This window comes from Acanthaster planci, linkage group LG21 (assembly GCF_054643075.1).
Source record: "Acanthaster planci isolate LZ-2023a linkage group LG21, COTS_SCS, whole genome shotgun sequence".
NCBI classification, from domain to species: Eukaryota; Metazoa; Echinodermata; class Asteroidea; order Valvatida; family Acanthasteridae; genus Acanthaster; species Acanthaster planci.
Genome location: NC_141797.1, coordinates 5,683,106 through 5,706,760, shown reverse-complemented (window position 1 = coordinate 5,706,760; position 23,655 = coordinate 5,683,106). Strand labels below are relative to the sequence as shown.

The window sequence follows — 23,655 nt, the reverse complement described above, 5'->3', positions numbered from 1 at the left end:
GTCAATGTGATCATTGGCAGTTACCCCACTGGGATGATAGTTTATGAATTAAGCAAAATTCGCTGGGTACTTAATTGCTTGGGTACCAAACCAATAGGTGAGCAACGTAAAGTGGGGGCTAGAAAAGGGACCAGCAATCTGGCCCAACTGCAGTCCGTATATTTGGGGGGGCTGCAAAATAGTGGGCGGTTCGCGCGCCGAGACCAAATTTTGGGCAGTAAAACTAACTCTTGGACACCCATAACCAATCCAAAAACCCACATGAAAAGCAGTTTACTAGAAAATTGGCATCCTGTCTGTTGGGATAAGAACGAGGAAACAGAAGCATCCTATTCATTTGGACCGGTGTTGGCAGGTGATTGTGGGGGGACTGACTTTTGCACTGCGATGCGGTTGGAGATACGGCAGTCACTGGCTGAATGGGTTGCAGACATGCAAGCCCACGCACTTGTGGGCAAAGCGACATTCAACTCTTGATGCAGCGACTGCGGTTGAAGACAAAATTTAACCTGTTCGACCGACTGGACTGCTAAGACGAGAGTGATTTCACCAGACCAAATCCCCTGGCCACAAAGTTCCAACTGCCTAGCCCAAATTATCTGGGTCTTTGGTCTTACTCCGGGAAGGCCCGAGTGGAATTCTGTTCCCGGGCCCAAGACCCCACCTGCTGTCCAGTGACAAATTATTTGAAGCCGAATGGGCCTAATATGAATTTATGTTTCAATCAAAATGTTTGCTGTCTTACATTGTATGCAATATTTGGGTTTTAACTGCAATTAATCAATTTCTCTGTCTCTGGCGCTGTTGTACAAAATAAAATAATACAAAACTAAAATTACGTTGCTAGATATATTACAACAAAAATGCACCTGCCAAACACTATTCTTGACGACACCAAATGTGGCATTTCATGGTCACGTTAGAACCCCTTACAGACACATTCATGTCAAGCTGAAATGCATCAACATGTGATTTCTGCTCTGCTTGAACTATAGTCCAAGGCGCAATTATGATAAGACTTCATTTTGAACCCACTGGTAAATTTAGTGCAAGGCAAAGTTTTCTTTTATTTATTCTGACTTTTACATTTGACATTTTTAGGATGGATTTGACAATGATTTCCAGTCTCAAAATAATGCCAGAAAAGGAAACGAAATTGGTCCAACATGTCCAGTGTCCTGAGGCTATGCATGGAAACCCAGGTATCTGAGCAGCTGGCTATTGATGTCAGGAACCTGTTCCAAAGTCAGGTACCACATAAATGTATACACGTATATCTATATCCAAAGAACAAATTACTGCTCCAAAAAGACTTTTCCGAAACAGGTAGAAAAAAGACAGCTTTCAAAAGGTTTTTTGGTGGGAAACATAAAAACCGGATTACACTGAACATGAAACTAAATTTCAAGATTACTTTTTTTTCCGTTACGATTTTGTATTTAGATATGTGGGCCTGTTTGTATCACACGAATCTATATCTCAATCAGTGATCCACCGTTGGTTCACTGACACTAAAACCCCCCAATGGATACAGTGAACCAGCGTAGGGATCACCGATCCAGATCCATGTGAAACAAACAGGCCCTTTTAAACATATTGGGGTACACGTTTTACTTCATCAGGGTATCCCAGTTCACATTATGTGCAGAAATGCTGAGCACTAAAATGTACACGCATGCATTCACTGATCTTGTCAGGATTTGTTTGCACAGGGCCCACAAGCACATTAATTTTCACTCACCTATGAAAAAAAAGTACATGTACTAAAGGTGCATACCCACCCAATATAAACACTGTAAACTCCTGCATACCCATCCAATATAAACACTGTAAACTCCTGCATACCCACCCAATATAAACACTGTCACTCCTGGCTCAGTCTATTTGATGTTGCTAGGTGCTCTTGTCTTCTCTGGACCTCGACTAGTCTCAAATCTTCTTTCATAATCTGTGCTTTTAACTGACCTGAAACAAATACTGTAAATACATGGATGTGCAGACTAAATAATCCTAAAGTAACCAGCCAACCGTAGAAACTACGAGCCAGCATGGCTGGTATTAGGAAGACGTAACACAAGGCCTACGTGTATACGTGTACTGATGACAACATACACACTATTTGCATGTGACACTTTCCTATGGACCCTGCTGGGACCCACTGTCCACTGACCACCATATCAAAACTGTTGGATCATCAGTAAATTGGTATGTGCATATGATACATTTAACATAACAACTTATGAACTTTGACCCTACATTTAAACAGGCACCACATTTCACTCTCCGTTTAAAAAAAATCGGCAATAACCTGAGAAAGTAAAGCAACTTGTATCCGGACTTACAGGGTTTCAGACATTGTACAAAACACATATGTACTTCATACTCTAACAATTCCATAGAACAGAACAAATGAATTAAGTGACAGACTAAATGCCCCTTCTACTCGGTCACCAAATCTGTCACCTTACAAAATTAGTTGTATGTTCTGACCACTACACCCATGAACACTCAAAGGTTGTATTATGTCGTCTTCAGTTGACAAATGCTTTCAATTAGTAAAGCAAAGTACCTCAAATACTAGTTAAACCTGCTTCTGTGAAGATTTAATCTCTTCATCATTTGACTTTTGAAAATAAGTGGAAATCAGTGTTAAAAGTTGTGGATTACCGAGTTAAATAAGAATCTTATAGAGAAAGAAACTTTTGGCAGGAATAAAAATTCATGGCACCTGCACCAATGCAAATGTTTAACTTTTTCATATTGCAAGCCATTTCAGTTCATAAATGGTCTGTAATTGGCATTTTCATAAATATCAGTTTCAATATATGAATTCTACAAGTGGAATAGAAATGAACATAAATAAGAGCCTAAAAATTCAAGGCAACAGAAAGTTTAAAAAAGGATTTCCCGATATGTCTAATATTGCAAGGCATATCCATTCCCTATATGGCCATTGACGGCTGTGCCGTTTGTAAGATGTCCACTGCCATCGGTCACCAAAGGTGAGCTCCCATTGGTTAATTCTTTCTTGTGCCCATCAATCAGCTCTGAGGTTTTCTCAAGAAATCCATTCCGGTCCAGTGTGAGGCTGCTACACTTGTCCTCCAGGGTCATGTGACTTTGTGGAGGCAATCCGACGCACGCTCTGTAAGAATGAAGACATCACTGTAATTTTATGTAGCATTCACTACACAGTACTTGGCCGCCACAGCAGACAAAAAAAGAGACAGATGTTGACATAATTGTCTACTAAAAAGCAGCACAGGATGGCCAAATGGGTGGGTCAACCTGCTTCTATCTGCATCAAATCTTCTAGGTCCCTTAAAGGACTTTCCAAAAGACAAACAGAGAAACCCTGTTACCTAGTAACAATGAAAATACCTTTCAGAAGCAACATACATGTATGTGGCCTATTGATTGGTGTTTGCAATCACAGGGTCCGAGTTTGAATCCTGTACTTGTGATCTTGGGTACGTCTTCTGTGTCTCGTTTGCCTCTCTCCACCCAGGAGTGTAAGAGAAGAGAGGGTTAATTCTGTTTGATTAAACTTTGCAGCACCAGATGTGGTTGCACGGATGGCTGTATACTTTCCAGGGAGCTGAGATGGTTCATAGGAATATTTCTGGGCCCAGTGAGCTGGGATAGTTTGCACTGAAAGTCCGCCAGGTGTTTGAATGCACTGTACAGCTATGCCGCACATGTATTAGTATGGCCACTTTAATTCTCTCTCTGGATGAGAACAGTCTTGAAAAATATAACTTCACGGGCCAGGTGAGTCACAGAAACAGATAGATTCATATTCTGAAACACTGCTGTTTAGAGCAGACATACCCTGCTTTGTTCAGTTTAATGTATATTAGTGTACATTGTGGGGAAAAAAAGTCACGTGTAGAAATTGTGGAGTATTTTCTGCTTCTCTCTGCACATACGGTAGGTAAGCCATTACAAACACATACATTTACAGGAAAGCACATGGTTCAGTTGGCCATTCTTTTAGGATTAGCAACCAAATTTGTTGAGAAGGCAAAGATAGGGTAGTTCTAATGTAATTGCAAGGTGTGGCCCCCCTGACACAGCGATTTCTGATGCTAAATTATAAATATCAATTTAATCTAATATTTCTGCTCATGAAAATGTTCCCCAGATACTCCACGACTTCTGTCATTTGTTTAATCTTTGTGGCTTTTTTAACCCCTTTGCGCAGGGAGACGGTAAGAGCCACCGTAAAAATTGAGATCCTCAGCCCGCTTTTGAACTATTATTCTCGGCCCACGCTCAAGCAAACATTGTGAAGGAAGGCAGACCATGGCTCTTGTGTATATGGTGATTGGCCTTTGTGTGTAGCCCAGAAATGAAAAGACCGAATTTGCATCATAATCACCAGCTTCACAAAAGTCCCACTTTGAAAAGAGGCAACGGGAATGTGGAAGCGTGAGTAGAGCCACATGCCACCGAAAAATGAGCCTTTTCACTGTGTAATTCAAAGCGTGCAGAGCGCGCAGGGCCACAAACCGAGAATTTGCGGTTTGGCAGGTGGCGTTCGTGGCCAAGCGAGGCTGGAATTCTTGGAGTCGGCTTTCAGAAAAAAATTTCCGTCGTCAAGGGGTTAAGGCAGGGGACCAGGGTGAAAATACATGTCAAATTTCATGATTTTCCAGAGTTTTCTGGAGGATAGGGAACCCATTAAATATGTTACCTGAAAATATTCTCGATGCATGCTCGCTGCTTGAACAAGGCGTTCACCACTGGGGCTCCTGGGGGAACCAAGGGAGCTTTGCACAGGTAGCTCAGGATAGACAACACCGGATGAAAACTCTGGTATTCAGGCTCATTTTCTGCAAGTAAAGAATGAGGCAGAGCGTGTGGTTTAGGGAGACCAAACGGCACCAAGTCTGGTAGAATACTGACAATGACCAGTGTATGCAAGAGACATCTACTGAGAAGCAAGCAAATCCCTGGCTGATCAACTGGTTGGAGCAGGAAAACGGCTCATGGGAAGAGATTGCGGCATCTGGCTAACCAGTGGCCTCCACAGATGCATAAATTATTCTTAGCTCTGCCCACAACTTTCAGAGGACAAAAGACGGGGGAGGGGCAGGCACCCACCTGTTTTGAAAGTGATCCTCTGGCACATCTCAGCCAGAATGATCAAGTCCAGGATGATGGGACTAGCCAGCAAGGAGTCCTCGCAGGTGTTGTGGAGCACGATTGTGTTCTTACCACCCATCATGATCTCCGAGGTGTACTCGTCCAAGGCACGCTTGCTGTCTCCGACGTAGGGGACGTACTTGATCACAACCTGTTCCCCACAAAACAAGAGAATTCTGTCAATTGTAAAAATATAGGTAAGATTAGGTTTGAATAAATAATGACTTAATCCATCTGCCCGATGGCACTGAAGACTCCATGCTACCCAAATATTTTTTTGTAAGTTTTGCAAAAAACCTAATGTACTCAAAGTTATCATTTTCCCCCACGTATAAAGTGGTTAGATGCTCAAGAGAAAAGACAGAGGTGAGGCCTAGGGCTTATAGGAAGAATGCAAAATATAAAATGCAGCAATTTGAGGTATACCTGAACGTTTTACAAGATTTCCAGGATTTTGGTCATAACCTAAACCTGTCAACATTGAAAAGCCAGAGAAAGCCACACAAAGAACGTGCAATACAAACGCCCCGTCATCTTATTGCTGTTGGTCTTTTGCTGTATCATTAACTCTTGATCACTGAATGCATGGTCCCACACAGCTGGGATCTTTATGAACCAGACAGATGTAACACGTAGATCCAAACAGCTGTGGTTTTTATTTCAGTGATTTTGAGTCAGGCAACTGGATAAATGTGATTAAGCCCTCGCCGCATATACAGTGAATGTACTTAAATGAAACAGCTGTTGGGTGTTTAACACACATCCTTGTGTGCTTCTGCGGCATTGATTTCACACTCCATCCAAAGGGAGCACTCATACTTACTGAGGTTCACTTCTGTTTGTTATTCAAATGTCTCCACGCACTGGGAATCTTGATATGTGTGAGATGAATTCTCTGATTTTCAATTTCTATGCACAATCTGATTAGTCTGTTTTTTTCCGAGCCATTTGAAAACTCTAAAACTGGAACACTTCCAGTTAAATCAAAACAATTGGCAGGCATGTTCATGGAAAAACCTTGTGGTAACACCTGTAACACGGACCAAATCCTTTGTGTGAAATATAATAAGGACATGTACAATGACGGGTCTAGTCTCTGAGATTGGTCAATGTGATGTGGAGGTGGGCTTTCTTGTTGCTCATCACACATTCCACTGTTAAATGCAGGTATCTCTTCCCAGTTTCAATGGCTGAGTTCGCGCGGCTTGTTCTCGTATGTTCACGAACAAATCAACTTGTTGTACATGGGTTGGCCTGTCGAATGCCGGGGCTGGTAGTTAGTGGCAAGCAACATGCAGCATGGCGGCGTCCATGTGCGTTATTCGAGAATTAATGTTTGGATGGGCTGAATTCTTTTCTATTTAAAAAGCAATATTTATTTCTGTGTTATGGAAAATAATTTATGTTAATTTTGCAAAACTTCCCATTGTCTGTGGCTTTAGAAGCCATCTCTCTACTTTTTGCAGCTGATCAAAATCCAAATCTCACAAGTTTTTCCGTGTGTTTCTATGAAACCCTCATGAGGAGGTGGTGATCCTGTGTCGAGAACAGTTTTCTTCAGTCGTGTTCGCGCCATTCAAGCGCGAGAACAAGAAACCTGTGTCAAGAACAGGCCGCTGAACTCGACCTATGAGTGCATTATCCCTTGACCCTTGAGCTGGACCAACAGGGGGCACAATTCTTTTAGCAATGGAGGCTCCTTTGGTGGAAACTGCACTTCTCTGGATCACAATGGACTATGAAATACGTGCTTTACGGTCCCGTAGCTGCCATTAAAATGACACCTCCCACCAACATGGCTCTTTTCAACCAATGAGGGCGTGCTTCTGCTCAAGGTGAATACTCACACAGTGGTCAGGTTTCTCATTATCCTGGTACAGGATGGGATTGGACTCAACCATGTCATCCACCACACTGCTCTTGGAAATCTGCAACAATGGCGGTGATATTCAGCATTACACCATCAACCAATGTGAGTTCCAGATCAAACTACAGGCACTATATGAGTTTCACACAGAGGCAGAAGGACGTTAATACACGTATACAGTGTGTGCTGATTTATAGTTTGATTTTCACATTTAGCTAATAACTGAATATAGTGAATATATATGCATACATGCACCTTGACCTCACATAGAGGCAGGTGGAGGACTTTTATACACATGTACTTTGTGCTATTTTACAATTTGTTTTTGACATTTAACTAATAATTGAAATCTGTTCCACTGTAACTTCCCATACACAGCTTCACCATCGGCTTTTACAATTGGGGGGAAAGGAGACATTAAAAACAAATTCCTCAAAAAAAAAATGACTATTTAGTGGTAGAACGTAGTGGCGGCTGAACGAGCAAAAGGAATTCCATATCATTTGAATCAACAGCTTTTCCCACAACTATCTGAAAAGCCACTGTTCAACATCAGTCACAAAGGCGCGAGCCAACTGTGACCCTACCTCACAAAATGAGTCACAAGTCGCCAAAGCAAATTTGAAGTGAAATCTTGCAACCTGTAAATCAATAAGAACCCTCGATCTGTTCACCCATTTATTGTTCTTTTTCAACACGATGACACATCAAAGCAAAGATCACATTTTGGCCCCTCTCTCTTGTGCAAACTAAAGTTAGCCAAAATTGTAACCTTGCGAGTCAGTTGTAGGATCCTGTCTTAGCTACCGCCACAGAGCCACATGTATGACACTGAATTACATGTACATGTACTTGAGTGCCAACGAGTCATTCCTTGCCCCGAGGAGATTCTGACGTCTTCTCAGCACAGGCATTTTGAATTCATGCGCGCATGTTTGTAGAACACAATGAAATACATGGAAGATGGAACAAATTCCAAATGATGCATGGTACAAGTATTCTAAACTGCCATGCGGATGTGCAACATACAGTTTCTTGTTAACATTCATTGCACGATGCAACGATAGCGCGCAACAAACTTTATCTGCTGCACAATATGTGCATGTTTGCATTACGCAGGGTAAAAATGAAACACTTATTTACCGACTGTACATTTTAGGTTTTTGGCTTCTCATTTTTGGTGACACATCTTTTTAGAATACAGACACATACAAACTGTAGGCAAATAGCCATACAAAAACCTGCCCTTCATTTTGAGTTTTCAATTAGGGGTGTGCATTTACAGGTATATTTAGAACCGGGTACCCCTTTTATGTCAGTACACTGTACCCGGGTACCCTTAAAATACAAAGAACACTTAACAAACGGCATTGTGCACAATCCCAGCATACCATGTGCCCGAAACTGGGCTCTTTTTTCATACATGTGGGAAGCAGCACACTGTGCTAACCATTAGAGGGGAATCTCCCCCACTTTTTATTAATAGAGCACCTCTGAGGAAAACATTTTTTTCTCTGATTTTATCTGTTCAAATAATCATGGAAGCATCCAAATCGAACGCAGTGTCATTTGTCCTCAGAGCTCAACTATAACAAGCTTAAAAGGGATTTTTTTCTGTTCATGCCAAGATGCGAATTCTGAATGTATATTGTGTCATACAGAGAAAATGAAGGGAACCCTCACCCTGTATTCGCAGTGGATAAACCCCTCTGCATGCCAGACAATGCATGTAACCATTACTTTTGGCACAACGCAGATATGCCTGGTAGGCTCAACTTTCCACAAGGCATTATAGTGTTCTGATTAAATAGGCATACAGCTACAGTATGTACAACATGGCTAAATGGCACCAAGATTCACTCATGTGCAGAGCAGGTGATTTTCACTTACTAAAAGCAATGAGGCTGCCAGCTGAGATATCATGGAAACCTAACTGTACATGTACATGCATGAGTGTGAGTGTCGACTGATTCGCATTAGCCCAAAAATTGCTAGGCAATTTTTCAGGTAAGATGAGAAAGGAATTTGCATCTTGGGGCCAGAGCTAGAGAGGAATAACCTCCTCTTACCTCCTTGGATCGAAACTGCTGGGGAGCCGACAAGTTCTTCCCATCGTTGTTGCCAAGGTGATTGTAGCTGACAATAGAGACAGGCTGAGGTAACAAAATATGAAAGAGATGTAAACAAAATCAGTGACGTACACGTGCCACATGTACATGTACCTTAATAATCAACCCTGGCCTCAAACTGAGAGCTGCATTTCGGGCCTTGGCCTTAAGGCTTCTGGACAAAAACCTAGGCCTTAGCCCTGGCCTTGAAGGTCAGGGCTCGCCTTACTATGTACATTAAATTTGTTTGAATTGTTGGCATTCAAATCTGTTTCACTGAACACCAAAGAGCAATCCACCAGTACAAGCAAAATCCCATTTGAACAATGTTCATTGAGCTGCACTCTATGCATTTGCTTTCTAATGTGTTTCTGTTTCACTGAACACCAAAGAGCAATCCACCAGTACAAGCAAAATCCCATTTGAACAATGTTCATTGAGCTGCACTCTATGCATTTGCTTTCTAATGTGAGCCTGCACCATCAAAAACCTTGCTTCAAAGTACAAACTACATGTACCTGTATGCTTAAAAATCACAAGGCTCTACCACCACATTCGTAATTTTTGAACCGAATATCCAGCGGAGAGAATCAAGGAAAATAAAAAGGAAAAACTAAATCACTCAGTCACAGAATTGTGTTCTAAAGGAACATTTCAAGGTGTCCAACAATACAAACAAATCTGAATTTTCATTTCGATTTTTTTTTTACTTTTATTTCTGTGTGATCTCCAGAGGAATAGGGAAGTAGTTGGACTCCTAGTCTCTTTTCTACACTAGGGGCTGGACTACTCTCTTGAATTGAAATGTGGCAGACCATCACACATTCAGGCAAATCTTATTTTTTGCCTGTGTGAGAACTTGGTAAACTCAGTATTAAAATTTTCTGTCATTTATTCCGACTTCTTAGAGGAAGGGTTCCTGGAAAAAGCATGCTTTATAGACTTGTGAAAATAATGGGAAACATAGATTAATCTTAAAATTCTTACATAATGTCCAGATGGATTTCTGAAAGACAAAACATGTACCTTGATACCAGCACTGACAAGAAAATCTACGAGCACAGACTTGAATTTAGTCTGGCCCGACTTGAAGTCATCGCCGGCTATCATGACTCCCTTCTGAGTGGCAAGCTCGATGAGGCCAGGAACAAACGTGTTCTGGGGCGAACCATTGATGTAGGCACACTGTAGGAAACAAAACACATGATTTGTGCTGGAATTGTTAAAGGAACAGGTTGATGGGAATCAGCATATACATTAACTCACAAAGCAACTGACCAGTTAAACATGATCTGTGAAAAAAAAAATTAGGTTTCAAGATGCACATAGTCATGTTTTGAAGACAACAATAAAAGCAGATGATCATTTCCAAAGATGTGTCAAGTGACATATTCATGGCATCTTGGGAAATTTCAGTAAATACTGCAACTATGAATTCCAACTTGTAAAAGGCCAATTTAACAAACGAATGGGTTCATGTGAACACAAAGTTTGTTTGCAGAATTTGTACACAGCAATATTGAGACTAATGAGACTTACATGTACTCATGTAGATGCAGTCAACTGAATGAGTTGGCAATTTTTGGCATGTCTGAAGTCTTATACAGTCGACTCCCGTTATTACGAGGGCCAGCGGACTTTCACAATGCTGTCGTTATAACCGGAACGTCGTTAAAACCGGTGCGCAATTTTTCACACTCATTTTGCACAAGTTTATAGCCACGTACATGTCTGTTGTAATCATCTACAGGTACACTGATATTACACGCCGAACACATGAAAAGATGATGTTATGTGTCTCTTATTGATGCTTTTATTGATGATTGATGATTTTATCTTAATGTTGACGAATAAAACAACATAAAAAAGTACATTTAAAAGTCAAATATTTGACAACCTGGATCAGAAGAAGCTGAGAAGAATAGCCGAGTGAGAAGAAACATTCAAGTCGGTGCCGGTAAGTACATGTACACGTACGTCACATGTCCCAAGTCGAGTGTACGTTTTGCTTTCGTCATGAATTGGCTAAAACCAGTCAAAAGAGGGCACCACTATTACCAGTATGTCCGAGGTTTTTGTTGAGATGTAGATGAGATTATTTTTCTAGTGGAATTTTTCTTTTATACATGCAAATAATAGCTTCAGATTATGTTGATGCTTTTTGTAGGGCATATTTTCCTGCACCTGTTTTAAGGGGAATGCGTTTTCACATTAGATTTGCATTTAAAGATCGGCGAGATGAAACAACATTACGTTGAAGTTCTTACAAAGGTGCATTGATAATGCATTGATGATGCCCGAATCGGGACAAAAGGTTTGTCGTTGACAGCTGCAGATAATACGGTTTGGAAAAAAGTTGCTGAAAATGGGTTGAGAACAATACTTTTGCTCGCATGGGGTCGGCACAAACGGTCGTTGTAGGCGGAGTCTCGCGATATCCGTGCACATAATAACCAAATATTTCTCCATAGCAATGAACACAAATTATTCGAGACTGGGAGAATATGCTCATTGCATCCGGGTTATCGTTATGACTGAGCTCGTAATAACGGGAGTCGAGTCTACTGGTATGTACATTTAAGAGATCAAAAAGTGCCAGGCATTTTTCTTAAAATGTACATACATTGTACACTACAAAGCTGAAACTTTGGGCCTGTTTCACGTGGATCTGGATCAGTGATCCCAAGGCTGGTTAGCTCCATCCATCTGGCAGGGTTCTGGTGTCAGTGAACCAACGTTAGATCACTGATTGTGATCCGCATCCGCGAACAGCTACTGCCTAAAACATTCATTGAAATCACGACTCTTATGTCTTTCTAGTATGCTGGTCACACTTCTTGTCCCCTCCCCCTTTGCCAAATAAAGTCACACTCCCCACAACAGTGGCGTCAATTTGATCGTACTGACCCCTTCCAGTATGCTGGCCACGGCAAAGAGAGTGGATGGAGAGATCTCGCTGGCGTTCTTGCTGATGGAGTCCAGGAGCTCCTTGGCAGTGGAGTTGAGTCCAGGCTCCACGGCGCAGAAACGCTCTGTGTTGGCTGTCCACAGGACAATCACCTGCAACAATAGTTGTTTTAATACCAAAACAGATGACTGGTAATGATGGTATTACTCTACCAAGTGTTCACTACCCTTCTCTGACACGGCTCTTTGAAGTGAGGAAAGATACCAGAATTTGGTGTCACAATACGTGTGCTGTGTGGTTCGTACCTTGTCAAGTTTCTTGGACGTCTTGAAGTCTCGGATATCCTGCCGGAGTTTTGCAACCATTTCTTCTTTGGTTCCTAGTATTAAGAAGACAATTTAATTCTAACTTGCAGCTGCACTGTGTTTTGCTGTATGTGCCCCCTTGACCACACACATAGGATATAACCAGTATGTCCCAAAAGGGGGTGGGGATGAGGGGGTGTGTCTTAATGAGAACAGGGGAGGTGCTGACACAGCATTTTCCTTAGAACCAAATAAATATACCATTATGTATGGAGCTGACTTATCAATGACGTAAAGGTAAGTTTTTTTTTTAATTCTAAGGTGCAACAAACCTGTCCACAGCTACAGGCATATGACTTTTCATGACATTTTGGCCTCAGGCAACAGCTTAATGAAAGGAAATCGAAATTCACCTGACAGCAAATTGTCCGCTCGGTCCTTCTGATTTGCTGCAATGAAGGACGGAATGTAGATGGAAGGGCGGGGCTTCAGGTGCTTCATGTAAGGGCGGAGCCTCTGCTGGAGTTCATAGTCCAGGACCTGGGCACGCTCCATGGCATCAGCGAGATTCATGGATGAGATATCCCAACCTGAAAAAGAGCAAATAGCTTCCACAGGTGTACTTACGTTGTGATGTTAATTTTTGATTATGGGTGTTCTTTCCCTTCTGCTGATGTTCACGTACATGTATATGACACCTATTTGTATGCTCAGTATTGCCCGAGAGCTCGCAAAACTGTTTACCAACTGTTTACAATATTACTCAGGAGGGGCTCAAAACCACAATCTTCTGCTTACTAGTGCAGATATCTTACCCACTTGACCACCGAGTTTGCTGCGATTGACTGGCTGGGCTGACTCTCACAAGTTTGGTGGTCAACTGGCTAAGTGGTTGAGGATTTGAGTCGCAAACAAGTAAGCTTGCAATTTCTGCAATTTCAGCTCTCAGACAACACTCAGCACAGACATGTGAGTATATTAATATATTGTACATGCGTGTACATGTAAATTTATGTCCGGGGAACTTGGGCAAAAAGCCCATAATTAAGAACAAACAGCAGAACACAATTGACCTGATGGAATAAAGAATAAGTACTGTACATCTACAGGCATCAAAATGTGGGAAGAGAATTTAGTGAACCAATTGAAAATATGCCATGTTTTGAAAGCTGCCCACTCAGGAATTGAATCTTTAACCCTAACACTCCTCAATCCTTCACCTGTTGGAGGACTGAGGACTGTTAGGGTTAATGTCAATTCTGGGCTACCATACAACCATAGTCATTCCACTCACCATCAAAGAGAATGTCAGTCGGGTCCACCATTGGCAAGATGTCTTTGAAGGGGATGTAGACCTCCCCGTCTCCATCGCTGCCCAGCGACAAGGTCGATGCCTGGGTCAGGGAGCCATAGAAGTTGGCTTGCTACGTTCACAGAGAAAAACAGAAGAGAAGCAATCACTCCAAATACTGCGTTCCAGTCACAAACCAATTCATGTCATGCACGTACACATAGCACATACATGTAAATCAAATTTAACTGAGCATGTGCACACGTACATGTGCAGTAGGCCTTTTGCAAGTTACATGTACAATGTAAGAAGGAAGGAAGAAGCAGAACGAAGACACTTCCCAAATGTTATGAGGTCTGACATGATGAAAACTCTGCGTGTTGGTACATGTAGGTTGAGGACAGTCTGCATTGGCAGATTAGCAAATTTAATGGTAGAGACTGTCCAGCATGTAATTGTGTCACATGCTGCTCGGTGATGGGGTTGAGTCAAAGTTATAACTAGTTGGACATACCCCTGAGGTATTTAGTTCTAGACAGGTACCATTTGAGAGTCCAAGCACTAGTACATGTAAGCCTGTGTGAAACAAAACACCCAGAGGGTCAAAGCTACATGTACATGTACATGTAGGTGTCTGGGTTTTTCATCAGGAATCCCAGCGCCGGGATTCCTGACCAAAAACGTATGTGGCGCTCAGCAACAAACAACACTTGAAGTTTGCTCCTGTGAGAATATGTCACCACTGCTAGCAACAAGGCCAGTTTTACATGCATGTACAAATACATGTATACTTGAAGGAGGCCCGGCCGGTTGGCATGTTGATTCAAATGCTGGTCTTGTGAGGAGCTGAAGAACCAACCCTACATGTGTACATGTAGGTCCCAAAATGGAAGTACTGTAAGCAGCGATCGGGCAGATGTTTGATGAACATGTCTCTTAGAAGATGTCTGAGGGTCGAGTTGTCTAGAACTGTGGAGCCATTGTCAATAGTGAATTGCTATCCCCGGTATGATGACCGAGTGGTAACTGCAGATACATGCACATGTTGTTGCAACTTCAAGGCCTGAATTATATGTACCCCGTACATGTATAAAGATAAAGGAGAGGGGCCGCACTGGCAGTTATGGTTGGAGATTAAAATTATTTGAGGTGAAAGCTGCAGTCGACTGTTGTACATGTACATCTTGTGGGTTACCAAATGGCTGGAGCATTGCTAGAAAGGCCTATGGCTTCAAACGATGGTTGCCGCTGTGGCCACCAGGTCAAGTGTACAGTGTACATGTAGATCCTCTACTTTCCCATGAAGGTTGAAAAAGAATGTCTAGTCGTCTCAGGAGAATTAGCGGTAGGGAAAACCAGGAATCTGATCAGCAGAGGAAACCACGCCTGGCGCAGCCAGAAGAAAACACTATGAGGGCGACGTCACTTCAGCCCTGTTCCATCTTGGTGAGGACCATTGAAATTAGAATTATGAGACCAAAATCCTTTCACTAGTTTTTGGAGGGTACTACACGTACATGTACATGTACATGTAACTTCGATATCTCGTGTGTGGCTCATTTCATGACAGTGCATACTTGCATGCATGGAAAAGTTTCTCGAAAGGGGCAGCAAAATGTCAGTTCAACCTTTTCGTCAAATCGTTATGCGGGCAATATCTCTATTGTGGGCAGACTTGGAATGGACAGATTCCCTGTTGACTTTTCATTGTGTTCTCAACTCAGTGGGATTGTTTCTTAGTCTTTAACAATCCTTCCAACTTCATGAATGAATATTTCATGTTTGGTGTTCGTCCCCACGATTATGTGGGCAATACTGTACCATGTGTGTGGGTACATGTAACCATGAGTCTATACATACCAGTACATGTATATGACCAAGATTTATAAAATGTTTTCTGCACACACAAGACAGGGAGAATGTGTCTCCAGTGACAGCAAATAATGGCAAGTAATGCCTATTGTCCCACTTCAGTGATCAAATCTGGGAAAATTGAAATGACACCAGATTATGAAACATGAGATGGACCGGGGCATCATTACCCTTGTAAATAAAACTGACATACCTGTAAAAATGGACGCAGTGAACCAGGCAAAAAAATTACCTCATGTTTGCACTGCAGAACCGAACAGTTCATGTCAATATTCAAGGGAAATTCCAGGTGGTACAATGGATCAGTGGGAAAAAGAACACATTTTCGACGAAACTGTGGTTTTAATGTTTTAATGCGTGAAACTGTACCGAAAAATCCAGCGAACAGCTGTCCAGTCATGACCATACCCGTGCGAATGCAGTGAGAGCCAGTTTGCCTTACAAACTGAACCTCCTAAAAGCCCAAAAGTTGAGGAGTCTACACTGCACAGTGGTTTAGGACCCAGACATTTGGTCTGATTTACATTATGTTTTTGAATTTGTAACAAAACCTCTTCATTGGAGTCTGAAAATCAAGTTTTAAGAGTAAAAACTTTATTTTGAAATTTCATGTTCTGTTTCTGAGATATAACAGTTTTATTGCACGAGTACATGTATAAGCTAACACGAGTAGAAAATGAAAAAGATTCACATTTTGTGTCAATATAAAATATCTGCCAAGACAAGTAAAAACTTCGTTTAAAAATGAAATACTGGCATGACTGGTATCGCTTTTTTAATATTGCCTAGATGTATCCCATCAAAATGGTGTAGAATATGACATGGGTCGATTCTTGGATGATACAGTAACATAACATTGAAAAAAAGCATAAAATAGATTTGTTTTAAGTATTTATGGTAACACATTTTGAATAGTACCTTCTAGTACTTACATGTACATGTATGGTAAAATGTCATAACTATGGTGGTAAATATCCCTTGCCAAGGTAAAATTGCTGTACATTCGCGGCAATGTCTTTGATGCCCATACAAGACAAAATTTCCATCTACATGTATGTTTTCACTAGAAATATTGCTGATCGCGTGCAAACGCTCGCACTCTCACACAATCCAGCCACATGTGCCGGTAAATTTTTCTCTTCAATCCTGCATGGTTTGTACAACCTCATCGCATGGAGAATCAAAGTGCTAAAGCTAGTTACATTTTTGACAAAGCGAAATATCTTTAGTTGTGCTTTATTCATGTATACATGTACATCTGTCCTTATAAAATAAGGATAATATACCACTGACTGTATGGAATGTTTAAAGCATTGCTAAGGAAAAGTCTTGAGAAAAAATACTTGTAAACAAAGTTTTCTTTTTTAGTAACCTAATATGGAGTACAGTACTCAGAGCAGAGAGGGAATACATGTACATGTAGGTAAGCACCATTTTAGCCAACTAGAAGTGTTTTCTAGCTGTTTTCCAACTAGAAGTGGGGGAAGCCAGATACATGTACATGTACTGTACTTTCAACTTTGACTGATTTTTGTCCAGTCAAAAAACCTGTCATTGAGCTGTCACTGTGATGTACAGTGTAGAGCAGACATTAATTAATCAATGGCTTTATCCTAACCCAGTCTACACGTACATGTAGATATTGATCTCCCAGAATTTTTCCCACCTGAAACCAAACCACAAATATACATGTAGCTATCCCCCTCCTTATAAGATCCCCTCAATGTGCAAAGCTACAAGTACATGTACATCCTTTACATTGTATATTTTTCTGTCTTCAATGGCCAGGAAGATGGAACTCTCTAATGATGACATCTGGAATAAATACCTAAAGACAGAATGGATCGGGCACTACAAGAGGCCAGACTATAACTGTAGCTGGAGAAAGTATAGCAGACTACAGGCTGAAGGCAAAGTTTACGGAACTGTACATTTCCCAGCAACTAAAAGCATTGAGGTAGAAATACATCAAAGAACAAATCACTGCCCCAATAGCATTCAAGAAATTTTCTTTCATGAATCACTTCTAATTTTTGAGAAAGAGCCATCTCCAAAACAAATGACACATCATCAATTTCTGTTGCGGAAGCTTGTCCAAAAAGGCTGAAGCTTACATGTACTTGTATGTTTGCACTCGCCTGAGAGTTTATCTATCCCCTAGGTAAAGTGGGACCAGGCAAACAGCATTAAACAGTATTAGATCAGTTGCCAGTAGAGGCCGTGGAAAATGGAGTATCTCAAACTCACTCGGTTTTATAAAGACTTTTTTATAAAGTGACAAAAAGTTGATGTCAGTACTGAGGCTATTTACAGATGAGCTGTTGAATTACTTCTTTCGATGTTAAATGGGCAAAACAGCAAAAATATTTTCAGCAAGTATTTAATTCATCTTTTGAAGAATTAAAGAAAACTGTTTATTTGACTGGCTTTTAAATTGGGATATGAAACAGAAATAAATGTACATTAAATCATAAAATAAGCACCCTTAAAACTCACTTTTACAAATCACTGAAACCTTAATTTAATTAACAAAGAGTGTGCTGAGACTGCGGCAATACCGCAGAACGAACAGTGCAAACATTTATGCAAACATGACCAAAAGACAAAAGTAGCACCATCTTTTAGATTTTGCTCATGTTTTTGACCCTTTCAGAGAATTCTACAGTTTAGATCTTTTCAACCCAGTTTTCTGTATTTGGAATCAGTTATGTTCAAACACGCTTGATATAGGTTTTAGGTATTCCGACCCTTCACTGTCCTGATATCTACTGATGTCTGGGTTTGACTGTGAAGTAATTAGGTTAATAGATGTTGATCCATACATATACCCTTTTTCTGTGTGAATATGTAATTACGCAACTCCTGTTGTCAGTTTGCTTATAAATTTACTGGCTGGTTTTTGTATATCTACATATACATGTGTGTCAGCCTGCACCTACCCTACATGCACATGTACATGTAGCTACAGTGTACATGTACATATAGCCTGTTATGACATGACATTGTGCCCAAAATTGGGCACAAAATCAGCTCAATGTTCACAAGAGTGGCACACTTGAACAAATCTCAAGAAATCTACAGTGAGCATTTGACATACATGTATGTTTTGGAAATTTGTTCAAGGTTCACTGGAGTTGAGAAATGAAGGGTGTTTATAAATGCTAGACCGTCTGTCAGAATTCCATTCTTTGTTTATTTCCATTGCATCCGTATGTTATGTACATGTAGATTAGTCTGCACTAATTGCTGAGCATTTGCTGAGCATCACTTCTAATAAATATCAAACATGTATTAGCAGATGGACTTGCATCCAACCCACAGCATGGGTGAAATATACTTGAATTACTGGCAGTAGACAAACTCTTGTATTTTCTCTTTGCCGCTTTTTCTGAAAAAAAGATTGTACATTTGATTCATATGTGAGTTGCTAAATCTTCTCTATTAAAGCAATTTCAATTTTGATGTCCCACTGATACGAAAATCAGAACAATACTCATCATTGTAGAACAGAACATTTTAAGGAAAGTCCCATACATGTACATGTACATGTACCTTATTTAACTCAATTTTTAAATAACTGTAATTAATCCCAGTTAATGCTCTTGCCTTCATTTAAACCCACTTTGCAATGTTTTCATGGGTTTTTACTGTTTGCTGACTCATTTTCAAAATGAATTCAAGATCAACTGTGCATGTGCCTACATAAAAATCTGTTAATCAGAATGATTTTTAATTACAATGTTATGTGTGCTACTTTTTCCTTACTTCATGTACATGTAATTCAGGTAATGAATATCTTGTAACATACTTAACATTTGATCCGTCTATCTCTATCATATTTATTCATTTTTAGCATACATACATGTACATAGTTTTAAGTTTATGTTTTAAAATACTTTTTCTCTGGTTTTTTGTTTAATCCTGTATTAATATTGTAATTCTTGTATTTTTCGAATGTCTATTTGCAAAAATCTTAGCAATTCAGCCTTTGGCTGCTATAGAGATTTTAATAAAAAACCAGCAATAAATGAATGCATGAATGTATGAAGATCCAGGAATAGATTTCTTTTTTTTTTTATATGAAGGAAAAATGAAAAATCAGTACTGTGTGCAGAGAGCAAGGCAAATTGTATTACTACGTTCTATGGGGGGGGACGGTTGTGCAAATACTAAAAAATACATGTACACTGTAAGTGCATAGGGTGCAGGTACATGTAACACATGTACATGTACATGTACATGTAAGTGAACACAGCCAAGTTTTTACCCAACGTGCATAAATGTACATGTATGAAATGAGACAGTGTGGAGCATCAACATATGTACAGTATGTACTGTACATGTTCATATGTAATCAAAAACTTCTTTGGCAAGAATGCAAGATTAGTTTACATTTAAAAAGCATTTGGATTGCGAATACATTTTTAAATGCACTGTGAGAGAGATTGCTTGCATAGTTTGCAACATGCATCGATATGTGTTTCAGGTACATTGCATGTTACAACTTCTTCAACAGCTTTAATTCTCAACAGCATCCAAAGAAAACTGCCTGTGTGTTACCGACAGGGTTGAAATTGTGACTCTCAGGGATGAGATTGACCAATGATAAAAATAGCTGAAAACAGCTGAAAAAGACATAAAGAAGCTGAACTGTGAAAATCTCCACTTTTGTATACACAGCCAGTGAGGAAAAAAAAAGCTGAAATCCAAAACCAAAAAAGCTGAAATCAGCTGAAAATTGAGAAATCTCACCCCTGGACTCTTGATGGGGGGGAGGGAAGCAGTTGTGGGTTCAAATCCACTTGATGGCAAGATGCCAGGATATGTCATGGGTGGAGAAGTACTCGAACCAGGATTTACCCCCAAACAGCTCACGATGTCCAAGCCCCTCCACTCCTACCCCATAACCCCACAGGGGAGTTCTACTTAATATCAGAGCCACATGTAGTACAAATGTAAATGTTTTTTGTATCTTTGTTTTTCAGCAAGTAAAAAAACAAAACAAAACAAAGAAACTATTTCATAGTCCCTTGACAAGCCACTTTAACCTCCGACTTACATGTTCTCTGGGGGCATGTGGCCAATAGGGAAGCATCCATATCAAATGCAGAGTCCCCTATCTTCAGAGCTCAACTACAATAATCTAAAAAGGGCTTTTCTCTGTTCATGCCATTGAACATTGGGATTATTTCCTGTTTAAATACTCAAAATCCTCTTTTTTTATAAAGCTGCCTAGTACATGTGAATATTTTCCAGGGCCCTTAATAAAGAAAAACCGATATAAAAACCTGTTTATTACTTTAGTCATTTATAATTTGGAAGCGATGTCTGAATGACAGTACTACAGTTGATGTACAATGTACTGTGACATTTAATGACGCAATGAAGCAAGGTACCCCGAGAAGTCCGAGTGGAACGCTGCTACAGTGGAACGCCGCTACAGTGGAACGCCGCTGTAACGAACAAGACGGGGTCCACACTAAATGTTCGGCACAGCGGTGGTTCAGTATAACGAATTTAACTGCCGAACATTTCGTTGCCATGTTGAATAGCGTCCTCTCTTGTCTAACCGAAGTGCACCCTTTTGTGATACCTTGGGTCGCTGTTTTCGTGATGTTTTGCCCTTGCATTCAAGTTTAAGGTTTCTAGAAATGTATGTGTTAAATATTTTTGTTTTTTTATTTAAACTTGAGTCAAAAAATTGATATCAAGTTTATCCTAGAAGTCGTGAAACTACGGCTCAGGATCGATCTCTGATGCATGCTGTGGCTGATCTCGGTTGATTTGTGTATCAGCGGCGCCCTCTTTAGACTATTGTTAGTGCAATGCCACCGTGCGCGTATGTGCCGTTTTCTTCCGCACCCGATCATGTGGAGTCACAAAACCACTGTCTATTCAATACTGTTGACAACAAATGGCTTTCCTTTCTAATCCTTGGGGAAATAATGACCACTTGTCATTTTAAACGTAAACAAACACCGACTGTTTTATCATGTTGACGTTCGGGAATTACAAACGGCAACTGAATAGTGTTCGATAGGTTCTGTGCACAAATTATTGGGAGCCAAGGATGATGTTCGGTACAGCCAAGTGTTCGGTATAGCGGCGTTCCACTGTATGGAATACGTACATGTATGTATACAGGGGGAAGTGGTTAGAACCACTGCATACGCCATGTGCACGGGGGAAGGGATGGTCTGAAAAGTCGGCATTTCGTGCGTACGTACTTTATGGACGGCCTCTACATGGTACATGTACCGGTATGCTGTTTGGTGTACATACTTTATGGACGGCCTCTACATGGTACATGTACCGGTATGCTGTTTGGTGTACGTACCTTATGGACGGCCTCTACATGGTGCATGTACCGGTATGCTGTTTGGTGTACGTACCTTATGGACGGCCTCTACATGGTACATGTACCGGTATGCTGTTTGGTGTACGTACCTTATGGACGGCCTCTACATGGTGCATGTACCGGTATGCTGTTTGGTGTACGTACATGTACATGTACTTTATGGACGGCCTCTACATGGTGCATGTACCGGTATGCTGTTTTGTGTACCATACCGTACATGTAAATGTATTTATACAATATTCATGGAAAGGAACCAAGATTTGCAAATGTTGCAAATGAATTTCAACACCAAGAAACACTGTATTGGCCACAAGCATGACAAAGAGGAAAACACATCCCAGTTTGCTGCAACTTTCCTTCTTGCTTCAGGACCATTTCTGGCCGTTTTATTTAGCAGATTGGATATATTTTTGGAGTGAGGGGACTTTGAAGACACTAGATGAATAGTTGATGTTCCTGGAATATTCTCCAACAAGGAATACCTGCACATGTATGTGTACTACTTCCCTACTGCCTTTGAAATAAAACCAAATTCTGCAACTGCTATTGGGACTTCTCTCAAGCGACACAGAATTGTGGTTGTCAGAAAAAATAAAGGGCAAGGCCTGATAGTGCAACAGTCTCAGATCACACCCACTCACTTCAAGTAAACTTTTAAAACAAAGTTTTATGATGGACGTAAAATCATGCCCTTTCCATAATAGCAGCCTCAACAGACCATGTAGAGCTCCTCTGACTGAGCCACAAGATCATTCCAGTTCTCCATTAAATTTTTCCAATAAATCTCCCAATTTTCCCAGGTTTTGTACACGTTTTTCAACAGCCAGACTTCAGGACTCTGGTCAATCTTACTGATTTCATATCGGGATCACATGACATGAGGCTCAATGTGCAAAAGAGTGCAAAAAAGCCCTCTGTTCTGTTGGCAAATGAACAGATACATGCACATGTAAGCTGTGGTTAAACCTTGAACGTGTGTATCTGCTTAAGTATTGTTTCTTCTTTTTTTCCCGCATGACAAGCCTTGGGAAGTTTTTCACCAACTTGGGATCACTTTGATGCTAATGATACACAGAAAGAAAGAAAATACTAAAGCCCTTTAATGGAATGAGAATTTTTTTAATCTACATTTATAAATATGTGGCTCAAAGTCTTACAAAATATGCACGTATTTGAATGTACTTTCTATAAAAATTTCATTAAAATATGCAAAAAATAAATAAATAAATTCCATTCTTACATGTACATGTTAGTGCACTAAACCTTGTTATTGATGTACATGAATTATTAACATAAAGAAGAACCCCTACCCCCCCACAAAAAAGGCACAATCCTCAATTTGCAAATAACTGAATTTATAAAAAAAAAAGATATTAAAATAAAAAAACTACGTGTAGCAAGCAGTGTTTTCAGATTGAACTTGGTAATCTGAAAGTACCCTACAGGTACTGACACTTACATACATGTACATGTAACTACAATGTAACTACAATGTACCGGTACAACTCTGCCTGCAATATCTGATTTACCAAACAACCTGGGAAACACGGATCATGCCCTACATGTACGTACGTGTAAAGGCATTGCAATTAAGTTTTTTTTTTACTAGCATCGTAAATTTAATTTTCTACCAGCCCAGTAAATTTAGTTTTTTACTACCCCTTATTAAATTTAAAAGATGAATTAAACACTGGTTTACAGACAGTTGGCACCACTCACTGAATTAACAGATCCTCAATGAATTTACAATGTACCTGGTACAACAATTTCTGACTCTTTAATTGCAGAGATTGATAGA

General features: G+C 40.4%; 1 protein-coding gene across 1 annotated transcript in view; it reads right to left on the bottom strand.

The window, feature by feature from the left end:
* Positions 1 to 1,038: 1,038 nt before the first annotated feature.
* The window catches only part of isyna1 (inositol-3-phosphate synthase 1), a 37,820-nt gene continuing 15,203 nt past the window's right edge, over positions 1,039 to 23,655 (bottom strand). Inside the window, exons 4-13 of the mRNA XM_022254745.2 lie at positions 13,631 to 13,760; positions 12,750 to 12,926; positions 12,337 to 12,410; positions 12,031 to 12,183; positions 10,150 to 10,308; positions 9,085 to 9,168; positions 6,996 to 7,076; positions 5,107 to 5,299; positions 4,697 to 4,835; positions 1,039 to 3,145 (exon numbers count right to left, since the gene is read on the bottom strand). Coding sequence (XP_022110437.1) covers positions 2,917 to 3,145; positions 4,697 to 4,835; positions 5,107 to 5,299; positions 6,996 to 7,076; positions 9,085 to 9,168; positions 10,150 to 10,308; positions 12,031 to 12,183; positions 12,337 to 12,410; positions 12,750 to 12,926; positions 13,631 to 13,760 — 1,419 coding nt within the window. The 3' untranslated portion in view covers positions 1,039 to 2,916. The remainder of the gene's footprint in view (positions 3,146 to 4,696; positions 4,836 to 5,106; positions 5,300 to 6,995; positions 7,077 to 9,084; positions 9,169 to 10,149; positions 10,309 to 12,030; positions 12,184 to 12,336; positions 12,411 to 12,749; positions 12,927 to 13,630; positions 13,761 to 23,655) is intronic.